Source organism: Semicossyphus pulcher, unplaced genomic scaffold (genome assembly GCF_022749685.1).
Source record: "Semicossyphus pulcher isolate SPU_LCO1_2020_fin unplaced genomic scaffold, fSemPul1.0.p SCAF_16, whole genome shotgun sequence".
In the NCBI taxonomy this organism is placed as follows: Eukaryota; Metazoa; Chordata; class Actinopteri; order Labriformes; family Labridae; genus Semicossyphus; species Semicossyphus pulcher.
This window is the reverse complement of record NW_027211670.1, coordinates 12439342-12453596: the sequence shown is the minus strand read 5'-3', so window position 1 is coordinate 12453596 and position 14255 is coordinate 12439342. Positions and strand designations below refer to the sequence as shown.

The 14255-nt window shown below is 43.0% G+C and overlaps 1 protein-coding gene across 1 annotated transcript in view; it reads left to right on the top strand.

Moving 5' to 3' along the window:
* The first annotated feature begins 8783 nt into the window (after window positions 1-8783).
* Window positions 8784-14255, top strand: part of ankfn1b (ankyrin repeat and fibronectin type III domain containing 1b) — a 123763-nt gene continuing 118291 nt past the window's right edge. The window contains exon 1 of the mRNA XM_069664960.1: window positions 8784-9080. Coding sequence (XP_069521061.1) covers window positions 8962-9080 — 119 coding nt within the window. The 5' untranslated portion in view covers window positions 8784-8961. The remainder of the gene's footprint in view (window positions 9081-14255) is intronic.

Sequence of the window (14255 nt, the reverse complement as noted above, 5' to 3'; positions counted from 1 at the left end):
TAGATTTCCCTGACTTCCTGGAATGCCTCTGTGAAGCCTCTCTATAACTTACTATTTGCAGTAAAACTGACACTCACCAGAAACAGATGAACGGGATCAGAGGGATCTAATAAACCAAGTTGCTTTTATTTCTCGACACAACTGGAGGAGCAGATTTCATTTAGCTTTTGAGCACACTGTCGCTTCTCAAGTTGCCATTGCTTGTCGGACTGTAAACAATGCAGCGCACAGAAAAGGAACTCTTGGCTGGAAGTCGCTTATCGCTAGCTGCTGGCTAAACGGGAATGCCCAAAAAGTTCTCAGTCACTCTCTGAGGCTGTATCGTTGGCAGACATTAGCCGATGGGTTCAGAGATTGAGCAGGGATTGATTACGTTGTCACCATAACATAATTTAAGCAGTTCGGTTAAATACAGTTTGTAGCTTTGAAACAATTGTAGTCGAAACGAGCTACTGTGTTGAACCAATTTACCCTCTCTGAGTTACTTACGTGTTTAGGCTACATGAAGGAACAAATGACTAAAGATAAGAATTTAAAAAAGGAGAAGAAGTTTAAAGAGATGGTGACTTGCTCTTCAGCAGAGATGTCAAGCCTGCAACACTCACACATCTGCACAGTGTGAGACGGAGATGATCCCGCGGCTGCTATGCAGGGCCCTTTACTGATGAGATGACTCAGAAAGACAGCAGCGGCGTTCATCTTCAGTGTGTCTGACTCTATGTGTGTGTGCTTCTATAGTGGGTACTTATCATTCCAGGAGGATATAAAAAATTCTTCCGGCGTGCTCCAAAATGACGGCGTTCATTTTCCCGGGTATAACCGGGATCCTGCGAGTCTTGTGAATGGTGCCGTCTGAGTAATCTCAGCGGGGAAGGCTGCTGCGCGCTGCCTCGGTAATTACAGGAGGAAGCTTTCTTTAACTGTCGCTCACTTTCTACAAATGAGCTGCAGAGCGGAGGGATGTATTAAGGTGTCTGCAGACGGAGGCGCGTGCTGAATATTTATTGTGTCTCTGCAGTGTGTGTCGGGCTGATATCGATTACATGCATGCTCCATGAAGATAGCAACACTTCAAACTTAAGATACTTAGATCGATCTTGTTTTTTTTTTTTTACATGAACGTACAACGTAAATTAAATTTTATGGTGCAAAAATAAACTTGTAAGTGACATGTTGACAGTTTTTCTAGGGTCCATATATAACCAATTTACCAAGTAATATAATATCAAACAAAGGATGTACAATAACATCAGTATGTTCCAAGCAGGACCACAGTAGGCAATGAAAGGGAAGTCTACAAGATGAACAGTTTCCACATTGTAAACATGCTAGCCCCTGAGGCTAACGTAAGCTAGCACACTACTGCTGACAGTAAACAAACAGGTGACATCTCACCTCCAGCTCTCGCTCAAGAGTTGACTACACATGTTGACAGCTTCTCCCCGACCATTTCTCATCCAGACGTGTCAAGTTTTTTTTTGCGCTGCAAAGCATTATTGGGATTGTAGTCAGTCTCTGTTTTGTTTACGTCTGCTTCCCAATCGGGTGAGATCACCTGGGGTTTTACATTACTCCAAAGATACCATATATCTAGGTGTTGCTTTTTCTGGCACACATGATAATGTCAATGATATGTGTGCATGTTTGAGATAACTACGATGGAGTGTTAGGGCCATGTTGAAGAAAAAAAAATAAAGTTATAATTTTAGGAGAATAAAGTGGTAATTTTAGGCAGAACATCATCCAGCTGCCTGCCGACTCAAATCACAACTCATTTTCAATTAAAATCTCTTTTCAGAGTCCTGGAGCTTCTGACAAAGTGGTGCTGATGTGCCAAAAAAGTATTTCGTATCTGTGAAAGCTTTTCTAAAGTTATAAAGCTGTGTAATGTCTTTGCGCATAGGAGATCTCACATGTTCTCGTGAGGTACATGTATGCAATGCTTCCATGCTACCGAGTGTGTTCTATAAATATAGCTAAAGTTAAGCCTCCGTTGCAATCACTTACAAGTATAACTCCACAAGATGTTCACTGTGAAGTTATACTTCACATGTTCTTGATTTTAGTGAAGGCGGCTGGCTGCTCTTCTGATATTCCCCTTTATAAGAACATATAGGCTAACAATGGCCTAAAATTATGACTTTATTCTTGTAAAATTACGACTTTATCCTTGTAAATAACAAAATTATTCTTCTAAAATTACGACTTTATCCTCGTAATATAACAACTTAATTCTCGTAATATTATGACTTTCTTATCTTACGAATTTATTTTCGTAATATTGCAACTTTATTCTCATAATCTCTGATTTTTTTTCTTCAATGTGGCCCTAATTCTTCCTCGTAGATAGAGAAGAATATCTGTGGTGTTTCTTCTTGTGCATGATGCAATGACTGAAAATGAAGCCAAACTGCACCCGGAGCAGGAACCCCTATTTCTCAACAGAGCTGTCAATCATGGTGTTAGAGCCCTTATTACAGCATCTAATAACTAATTAAAACTGAACTTCTCTAAAAAATGAACACTAGGACATAAATCAGCATGATAATAACTAACTATAATGACAAAAACCATGTTTGAGAAAAATTTACTGGCGTGTATTTTGTTTTTATAGTTTGACTCATGTCCCATCTGTTAACATGGAGGAGGCGGGCTTTATGAGCTATACTGCAGCCAGTCAGCAGGGGGCGATAGAGAGGGTTTGGCCTCACTTTTAGGGAGCTGTCACACCATCCATGTTTTTATAGTCTGTTGAAGGATGCAACACAATGTTTAAATTGGTTACAGCTGTAAGCAGCAGCATTAAATAAAGAGGCACAGAATTTGAACCTGAACCTGCCTACCAGTGGAGTTACCCAGTTCAGTTTTTGACAGCTGCATGTGTAACTGCATGTGTGTGTGTGTTTTAACGACTGCACCAGTGAGACTCCAATTTGGTAACAGTTTGTGTAGAGACGGAGGAACACGGTCGTTTATCCTTCAGGCTGATAGAAGGGTGACCTATGACCTCTGTGTTTTGATAGCTTATTGTCCGTCAATGAAAATGAAATGGCTGCGGCCTTAAACCTGAATGAAATGAGCTTCCTCCGCTGATTTAATTATTAAGTCCTGAATAATTAGAATTAATTTGAATCTAAATCATGATTGAATTATTCAACATTTACATTTAAAGTTCTGTCAAGTGTCCACTGCCGACCTCATCTCCGCTTTCACATTTTCAATCGTGTTCCCAAATGGATGTTGTGCCAAAGTGCGGATATTTCCGTGTTTGAATGAAAATAGCACTGGAAAGTAAGAGGAATATGATTTATTCATCAGGAAAAAAAAAACCCATTTCAGAGCCAAACGCAGACTAAAGGCAGAAAGCAGCTCGAGCTGTCAATAGTCTGAGCTCAGCTCTTCCTCGCTGTGGTGCTAAATCTCCCTCGTGGTGCGCTCTGTTGCTGCCGACTCCCTTTTTTGTCAAGATTTACTCTTTTTTCACTGAGTCTCCCTCAATCCTCTGAAGACCCGCTCTCTCTCTCGCCCTGAATCTAACTCGTCGTCTTCCTCATTCTGTTTCTCTCTACTTAAAACTGTCAACCTCATATATCAGCTCAAGTTTTCCCCCCAAACAAAGCTAACTTTTTTTTTCCGCGAGGATTGCAGCATAAAGGCATTTCAAAATACGAGTCACAATATTTATACTCTGTATTATGCACACATAAAGGCTCAACTCAACTTGATACAACTTTATTTATACAGCATGTTTCATGAGGGCTGCACGAATAATCAAATATTCATCCTGATAACAATTTTGGTTCCCTATGAATAAATAACTGATTGACGGGGATATTGCCGTTTATAATGTGTGAAAACTCTGCTGCACCTCAAATCAAGCACCATCTCAACTAACAGCCACTCGCTCAGGGGGTGATCGAGAGGTTTAGGCTTCAGTTTTGGGGGAACTGGTAAGACATATCATGAGCGCCTACCTTGCAGCGGCAGTGATTTGGTTCTATGAGTGACCATGTTAGCTGGCGACATTCAGCCGACTGCGTCTGTGGTTACTGTAGTTACAGCAGCTGTTGAAAACGAGAATACGCAGCTGTCCTCGTCAATTCCTCTTTGTTGTTTTTCCTTCCCATCTCAAAATATTCTTATCTATTACATCTCAGTGCTGTTTGTGCAGAAGTGTCATGAAGGCTACTAACGCTCTTAGTCGCTCTTTGAACCCTGCTTGTTGCTACACTAAAACAGGACATGAACAAGTCACTCGATACACCGAAACACCGGTCCCCCAAAACAGCTCGTCATCAGAGGTATTTTGGGTTTAGGGCGAAAAAAAAAAAAATCTGCAAGGAGTGCATGAAACCTGTGTCTGCGCCGCAAAGCAACACGATTAAGCTGTTCAACCAGCTGAAAAACAGCACAAAGTGCAGCATGACGAGTGTATGAAGGCCAAGAGGAATAACGTCACTACTCCCTGTCCGGCGCCAAGTCACACATCCATAACAGTGACGCTGTACAGCGCGACACCCTATCCACCCTACTCTGTTATGCCCCACCCTATGGGGCTAACAACTATCCACAGTTGACCAAACAAAATCACATAAAACACCTTTTAAAAAGTAAAAACGAAGGTTATACGTGCATTTTACTTGTTAAATTCAGCCAAGAGTGTAACATAAAAAAAGCCTGAAATGGAACAATTTGCAGAAACAGTAAACAGTGTTAATCCGACCGTTGAAAGGACCATCAAAGACGTTCAAAATTTGGTGCTACTGGTCAGCAGGTGTCACTGATTGTTACTATGGTAACATGGATCTTAGAGCTGAGTTAGCACCTTACCTCCTTACAGGGGTAAGGTGTTTTTTTTTGGCTTAAAATTAGTCAGTCTTTAATTTTGTGAAACGGTCTAACTTGCATTAGACTAATCTATGAGCACAATTAAGACTGGCCTAACACTACAGACCAGTCTAAAACATCTTTGTGAAACCGGCCCCTGGAAAGACAAAACAAAAGGGGGAAAGTGACAAACGCATACAGCCGTAACAACTCCCAAAGACGCACTGAAATTACCAATGCAATTTACATTGCATTTTGCCCCTAGAAGATGCACCAAATTCAGTTAAAGAACCTAATTTTAAGTCTTAGTTTGATGCAAAATTGGTACATGGAACTGAAAGCTTTGAAAGAAAGAACAATAAAACATAATTCATCCCTTAATCTTATAGATTATCATGATTAATAATAGTGATCTTCTATCTTATGACAAAAATATTCACAAATTACAGCTCATTATGTTCTATGTGGTAAAAAAAAAAGGGGAAAATGTTGGTGTTTTTGAGACAGTTTCCGGAACGTTCTCCAAATAGTACAATAAATGTGCACTTAAGTTAGTTCTGGTAATAGAGATGGTTTTTACAATACAGCAGCAGAGGATGTTTATACATAATAATGAAGAATCTGCAGATTTACAAAGGAATAATCAGGTATCGTCAGCAAACATGAGGAACTTTAAAAGTCATTATTTTTCTCTCTGTTCAGCGAACTCGCCTGTATCCGCCTTCCTCCCCTCTCTCTCCGCTCTGTCTAATCAAGGACTCGGACTCAAAATATTACCGTGCCTCCCGGGCAATAAAGTCAGAGCTCGCCGCTGCTCAGATCAATTGCCGGTCGGGGGATGGGCAGCGCAAATCATGACAGAGAGGAAGAGCGAGAGGCAGCGAGATCAATACGCTGAACTCTTTAGCACGGGAGCCCGCCGAGATCACACATCCCACACCTTTCACACAACGTTAAGTGCAGCGTGGGATCAGCACGAAGATGCACACAAACCGACACTTCATCCGTCAATAGTCAACGTTGTACAAGATCGATTCCTTTATAGTTCAGGCAGATTTAAGTGCAACTTTTAATAGAACTGGGAGGAGTTTCATCTGGGAAGAGAGATTACATCCTGATTAATGGCTTGGAATTTAAAAAATGTGTCTTTCTTGCAGCACGTGAAGGGAAACATATTTTTTGAAATGTCAGAATGCATTGCTTCTTATTCTCTTTTTTCAGTGCATGAAGACGGGTTTCATGGGTTGGAAATGTCTCAAACACGCCATCTACTGTTTTAAATCAGCCCTGGACCTCGCCAGCCGATGGGGACGTAGAGTCAACCGCTTGAGACAAAATGACATCATGAAATTTATGTTAAAAAAAAGAATGTCAATCACAAACTCGAGCGAGCCGCCCGATTGGCCGCTGTCCTCTTCCTCGCTATTGCCCCAGGTCAGCCCCGCCCACCCCTGACTGCCGGCGCAGTGCTGCTCCGTGCGGGGTAAGAGGATAGAGAGCTGTTGGCAGAGGAGCTGTGAACTGCGATTACTCTGAGCAGCATACATTAATTAATTACAATATGAGGTATTTCACTGGTCAAGTTTGTTGCTAGTTGCTTTTTAGAATTAAAGTCGCCAAGAGGGTCTGAAAAGTCGCTAAACCTAGCGAGAAAGTCGCTAAGTTGGCAACACTGGGACACACCCACCCCCTCTCAGCCCGCTCTCAGCCCTTTGCCCACATTGAACATTTCTAAAAATAGTGCAGTGGGTGGAGTTCTGGTCAGAAGTTACTCTTTAATTCTGCAAACTTTTATTTTTTATGAGATGAGCCGATATAGAGCGATGCATGCAATCGTGACACTCCTCACCAGTTGTTGCTTTCTTGAACTGTTAGAGGCAAAATATCGTAGATGATCTTATATTACTTTTGTTGTCTCACATTTAAGTAGTATTATATTTAGTCTGATGGTCTTTTTGTAACGTAAAACACAACATCTGAAAAAATGTGCACCTTTTTTACCGTTTTCTATGGAAGCCTTTAGCGGACATGCATCCATACATTTTATTTACTCCGTTTTCCAGTGATGGCAACTCACTTCCAGTTGTTTTCTGGAGACCTCGACTTATTTTTCCTGTTATCTCGGGATAACAAAGCTGGTTTTCGCAGGTTAACGAGTTAATTTCAGTTGGTTTTTTTATCTTAGGAAAAAAACGCTGGTTTTCCCGTTATAATGGATTAATTTGGTCCATTATCTTGGGATAACAAAATGATAATTTCAGCGATCTAAAAAAACAAACCAACAGGTTGGTCAAGATCAGCACATGTCATGCCGCCATTGCCCGCACTAGTGAGGGAAGTTAAGCCTGTTTCTATGTTCGTTTTGTGCCTTCGCAACTCTGGGGATACGACTTATGATCATCTGACGTCACAGCGGTGCAGCGTCGTTATCTCGTGAAAACGATAAAATGAATGGATGCGTGTCCGCTAAGGGCTTCTGTAGTTTTCCCACGTTCTAAACTCTGAAATGTTTTGAGAAAACATCCTTCAGTCGCAGCAGCCTCGGCGGTGATGCACCGAAGTGTGTCACAAATTTACCATTTAAGCAGGAAGGTGTCATCCTGTGTGACTCACAGACTCAGATGTGTGTCGTTCCACTCGTGCTACAAACCTGGTGTTCATTTTCAGAGTGACTTCAGCACCTTTGATCTGCAGCCTCGCTTTGCTGCTTGATCTGCACCTTGTGATGTTTACATAGTTACATTACATCATCCTTATATAAGCAGAGTGGGAACTGCAGCGGGGGGTCCAATCATGTCTTAAAGTGAGTGTGCGAGGCTGCTTTAGAAAACCTGCTTGAGTGCATATATAGAGTATATTACTGTAGTACACTTACACTTCACATCTTGGCTTTGATCTTTCCCTTCTCGTGTCAGCGTGACGCACACGTCGGATAATTTAGAATTTGAATGGAGGGAAAAAAGAGGCAAAGATGGTGAGAGTGTGGCGGAAAAGGAGGATGAGAGGCGTGGGAAAGGGAGGCATGTGGAGGGGGACGGATAAAAGGAAGGAGAGGCAAAGAAATGGAGGGGATGTCGAGGTGAAAGGAGGAAACATTTTCACAATAAAAGCTGAAATAGAGAGAGTAGAAGAAGACACGGTCACCTTTAGTAAGATGGATTAAGCGAGACAAGGCAGAGGAATGCCTGTGTCAGTGTGTGTGTGTGTGTGGTGTCTGGATGTGTGGGAGGGAGACACACACACACAGTCACTAATGAGCTCTTCAAAAAACCCCTCCCTCTTCACATCCTTTCCCTCCTTCCTCGCGCACTTCCCTCCTCTCCTTCTCTCGCTCCCTCGCTGCGCCCGTCCTCCCAACATCCTTTTCTCTTCCTGTGTGTTTCATCACTGATGAATAAGAGTTTTAAAAAAAAAAGGGGACTTCATACAAAACACAAACAAACAGGGGAAGTTGTTGCCGCGGGGGGAGCAAGGTGCACTTCAGGTTAAATGTGAGAATGTGTGTGTGTAAAGCTCAGCCGCTGCCACCTGCTCTCCGGCTTTGATCCGAGGGTTGTGTCAGTCTGTGTGTGAGTGCGCTCCGTGAGAGTCGAGTGGTCGTGTGAAAGAATTCATGCGTGAGCTAAAAAAAAAAACACAGAGGGAGAAAAAGGGGGGTGGGCTTAGAAACGAGCATCATAGCAGCTCATATTCTCCCACCAGCAGCACACAAGCAGACCGACGCTCAGCCACCACCTCTCTCTCTCTCTCTCTCTCTCTCTCTCTCTCCTCCAGATAGGGGGGGCACTCCCGCCGTGTCGACTGGTAGGCAGTTAGAAGCGTTACTATTTTAAGGGAGTCAGTGAACGCACCGTGCGCTCATCGCTCGCAGTCGATTGGAAAAGAGGAGAGAGGCAGGGAAGAGGCAGCCTTCTTCTTCTTCTTCTGCACATTAATTGCCGACCGTGCACCAGAGGAGGATGATGGGAGCGCGGGGGGAGACTCGGACCTGTGGCTGACGCTGAAACGAGCAGCCGAATCCAGGTAGAGGAAAAAGGAAGGAAGTCAGGAGCAGAACCAGATTTTGTTTCTCTTTTTTTTTAAGGATCAAAGGGAGAAAAAGAGGATAAAAAAAAGGAGGATAGAGAGGAAAAGATGGCGAGTTTCGGGAAACTCACAGACTACTTTAACCGGAGGAAGTCTCAGGAGGAGCTGCGGGTGGGCAGGAGCTCGCAGCGCAGTGGAAGCTACTGCTGCACTGTGGCAGAGGCCAGGTAACCTATCTCTGTATGTGTCTCTGTGTGTGTTGTGTGTGTGCACAGGTATTCCAGGCTGCATTGCACACTTTGTCTCTATGGGTGTCACGTCTGTGTGCGATAATGACCCTAATTTGCTGTGTCTTTATTAGATTTTGATATCATACCTCATGCACATCACACACTGTTTAATGAATGAGTTTAGCCATTGAAAATATTTCATGTGAAAAAAGCTTAATAAGTCCGTCTATTAGTGGTTTAACGTGTCATGCACACAGGTGTTTGCATGCATGTTCTATGTGCATGCATGTGCAAGCGTGTGTTGAGTTACATAAGTGTGGAGGCGCAGAGGATGAGTGCTGTCAGGCATGGTGTGCCGCCTGGCTACTATGGATTCTTCCCGCTGATGCGGCGTTCAAACCAGTCAGAGGGTTTTCTATAGATAGAAAGGGAGAGGGCGAAGTCGATGCGCCGCATGTAGAGGAGCAGGAGGGAGAAAGATTACCTCCTGTACGTTATCTCCTTCCTGGAACATCCTGTCTCACAAATATTCCCACTGATTATTTCCAGGGTTCAGGAGGAAATGTTAGGGTGCACGGCTAAAGGGCAGAGAGAAGCAGGATTTAAGGAGGGTTAAATCTCCTGCAGGTTTTTACGCTCCCAGACAACCTTGGAGTGTGTGTGACATCAATTTCCCGTCCTTAACCCACCTTTCAGAATCAAAGTCACCTCCAAATAGGCCTTTGCAAGCAGCTAAACGGTCATCTCCTCGCGAGGTTGAAATGTGTCGACCTTAAATGCACCTTTTTAGATCATTTTGAAATGTTACAACACTGCAACACTTTTTTTTACCTGGGTAGATTGTGTCACATGGAAGGCGTTTGCAGTCTAATTTGCGTGCGCTCCTTTGTATCGCAGCACTGCAGTTGGATTCCTTGATTCAGAAAGGGAATTGAACGCTTGCTGTTAAAGAGGGGAGAAAAAAAAACGTATGTAGCAAGTTAGGAGTCCAAGAACTCAACTCCCCGGGAGCCGATTTTAAATTATATAACCAGAAAGTGTAAAAAAAAAAATCTCCGTCCGCTGAGGCCACTACTCCAGACTTAATAATTTCCATCGAATCTCGTCTCATCATCGCAGCACAAGTGTTACCGTGGGTGGACATGTGGGACCGAAAAAGCTCTCATATTCGCTGCCAGTACAAACCCAGCGTCTCTCTCATCCCCACAGTGTCTTTGTCTCCGTCTCTCCCACTCACTGTGTCTTGTCTCACAAGCCGGCCTCTCTTCCTACGCCCCTCCATCTTTGTCCCATCTTTGAGTGTTTTTTTTTTATTGTTGTCTTTCCCTCTTTTGTTGCTTCTTTTCCTCTCATGCCTGTTTTCACTGCTCTCTTGATATCCACCCAGACGGGATCATAAGGTTTGCGGGTATCAGAGTCGTCTGCTTGAAGATTTGTAGGACGACTGAGGAATAGTCTCTAGTTTTTGCAGTAAACATAAGTCTTAATGACTTATGTGTTAACATTGCAGCACTGTACTGCAGGTACCAATGTCACCTGCACACTGCCTCTGAGAGTACTTAATGACCTTGCGTCTAAAATTAGATTTGCTGAGAGCTCGCACTTTGAAGTTTTTCTGCCCTAATTTGCTTTAAATCCCAATTAAATCCAAAGAAAATGTGTTATTTGTAATTTGTCATTTAGATTATGAGCTCATATTAAGCTTCACATTTATATCTGTTGCAATAAAACCTCACAGTGCCATTTTAAATGCTTCTGACATGCTAGAAAATATGCCCACTTGGAATCTCTACATATTCTTATAGTTAAGATAGATCGACAGCCAATATTTGCTTCATTTTTGCTTCACTAAATTGGATCCTTTTTGGTCTCCCAGTTTTGCCGTAGGAGAGCATGATTATAGATAACATGCAAATTAACATCCAGAGCATAAAATCAGTAGTTTCAGCATTATTTCTGCAGAGTATAGGGACTAACTAACTGCGCACCCTCTCTGGGATCCAGCCGTTATGAATGGTGACAAGTCGCTCCGTCCATAATGAACGATGAGTGATGATAAATCAGTGAGCTAATGAACAAGTTAGCGTCAATCACTCTGTGATGTCGAGGAGTAACTCTCCTGCCCTCTGCTCCGGCTGTCACTTAAGCTGCTTCATTCAATCTGTGCAGCGCTGAGACTCCGGACCAGAGATCAGTGAGTCACTGAGAGACACACGGAGGTTAATCTGTCAGCATCCTTTAGCCTCAGAGGGCCAATCCTGTTTCTGCCAACGTCCAAACTCAGCACTAATATAAGTACTGCTATTATAGGTCAGTTTGGTATTAACCCTTTAAACCCTGTGACAGAAATGTGTGCACCAGCTTGTGCTAGCGTTTTCACTTATGATGATGTCATTTCTTGGAGTTTCTTCAAACACTTCATATCCTTAGAATCTGTACGACCTGAGCTGTAAGGTTTGTTAAGTCCATAAACCGTAATAATTAATTAAAAAGTGAAACTGTGTCTAATTAAACATACAAAATGTAATTACCCGAAACGTTCTGTCACATTTAAATAAACAGAGCAACTCTTTCAGTTCCATTTTGCGCTGCATTCCGGCTCATGTACAAATTCAGCATCAAGACTTAAAATTCATTTCTTTACCTGAATTTGGTGCATTATGGGTAATTTCGGTCTGTATTTGGGAGTTGGGTGGATAGGGCGTCGCACTGTATGCTGTGATGGATGTCTGACTTGATGCTGGATGAGGATGGGGAGTAGCGACGTGCTTCCTCTTTTGTATTTTAGCTGCTTTAACAAGTTAGTGGTGTTGCTTTGTGGCGCAGACACGGGTTTCATGCACATTTTTTTATCTTGCGTAACATCACTTGCCCTAAACTTGAAATACCTCCGAACGGCCGGTGACGAGCCGTTTCGGGGGACCAGCCCCTTCGCCTTCTGTTCCAGACATTTGACTTTTGCTTCTCCTGAGAGGTCTCTGTTGTTTACTCTTCCACTCTTCCAGCTCTCCAAAAAGTGAAGCCAAAACCTCTTGATGTCCCCCTGGGGGAGTGGCAGTTAGTTTAGGATGTGCAGCAGAGATTTCTATGGGCGGAGCACGCATTTAAAATGTCAATATCACCATCAATCATGCTTATTTAATCGTAGGAGGACAAACAATCATGATCAGGATTAATGTACAATTAATTGTGCACTAATGCGTTGACATTTCTGCTTATTGTGATTTAATTTCTCTGAGTATTTTTAGATGCTACAATATAAAGTTAAGCTCTAACTGTTATGGGTTTTATTGTAGATTTATTTAAACAAACAGCTACCTACGTAAATTATAATGTCATCAACAAACATGCATGATGACGCGAAACACAGAAGTTTTAGCTTTTAGCTGCAAAAAGAACGAAGGCTGTCGCTGTTATAGTTTTTTATTTTGTATGGATTTAAACAGGATCATGTAGAAAAGACACGATTCTCCTGCAGGCACGAGCAGGAAGGGCTCCATTTTCAAAAGGTTTTGAATGTCCAGGAACGTCTTTGTGAAGACGGTAAAGTCCCAAAAGGGAAGGAAAAAAAACGGGAAGTAAGAGAGCGGCTCGAAATGATTTGGAAGAAAGACAAAACAAGTGTAAAAAGAGAGAGAGAGATAAAAAGAAGAAACAGAAGCGTGATGATGCAACACCTCGCCACCAAAAGCACACACCCCCATTCAAACAGAGCCAGAGCATTAAAACTGAATAAGACTTTTAATGAATGGCTCTGCAACAGGCAGTGAGTTTGGCTCATGAATGAGAAACCACGTGCTGCGTGTCTGACTCTGGAAGAACATTATGTTGATAAATGAAACTTTCATTCGTGCTGATGCACCAGAGGGAGAAAAAAAAAAAAAGATCAAAAAGGAGTCTGTCGTCATTAGCTGAGATTGTTTCAAGTCTTTAAATTATTAAATCACTTAAATGAAATCTTCTCTTGTACCATTAAGAACCGCGCGCCTGTGTGAAAAGGAAAAGGAGGACATACGAGGACGAGCGTGTGCTACTGTTAGTGTTGCAAGGTGATTCAGCACCACGGACAGCTCCATTCAACAACACTGCCATTCACAATCACGCAGCATTCATTCAGTTCCTGGAACTGGATGTCCAGCTCGAGTCGAGCATCGGCGCAGGGAAAATACTCGAACTTGCACAGCGTCGGGGGGGGGCTACGCGCGCTACTTTTAGCTTCAAATGAGGTCACTCATACAAATTGGTCGTGTACACGTGTTGCACTAAAACCTGATAAAACCTGAGCCTGCAGCGAGAGGCATCTGCAAAGTCTTTTTGTTGTCAGTCAGGAGCAGAAAGAGATAGAGGGAAGTAATGGAGGATGGAAAAGCAGATTGTTTTCCACTCACATGTTGGCACAAATAATCCTGTTTCGGGCAGTATTCTCACAATGAGAGTATCCTCGCAGCCGAAATCCTACCATCGTCCTTTAATTCTTTTGCTATCTCTCCCCCTCCTGCCCTTAAGTAACCCATCGTCTGTCATTCTTATTCATAAAAACATAAGAATGACTTGTTATATTCTTTCCGCAGTTATCTTCCTTCACTGCAGCTTCAGAGATAACACATTTGGCGACAGGAAATGTGTGGCATACTTAATATTTACAACTCAGGACGAGCCATTGTTTTCGTGAAAATGCAGATTGCTGCTGGGAATCAAAAACATAATCCTCTCCTCTTCTCTCCCCTCTCGCCGTGTTTTTGTAGACAGCGTCGCGTAGCAACAGGTTTGTAGGATGTCCAAATTGTCAGAGTGGCCGGGGCCGGCTGTTGGGCCATTGTGGTGTGCTGGTGGGAGGCCACCGACTGTGTTTGTGCGTGTGTTTGCCGATGGACCCTGAGATATTTCATCTTCTGCCAACTGTGAGGAGTGTGTGTGTGTGTGTGTGTGTGTGTGTGTGTGTGCTTCAGGCAAATGTGTTTTCATGCAAGTCAGTATGGATCGCTGCGGAGTGAGAGACCTGCCTGTTTCTATAACCATCAAAGTGTTTCTGTGTGTGTGTGTGCGATGCCACTACCAGCTCCTCCTCTGATACTCAGTGATACAAAAGCATTATCCATCATCACCTCGTCTCTGCTGTGAATCTCTTCCAGGGCTCCTCTGATCCCAGGTCAAATATTCACAGCTCCAACA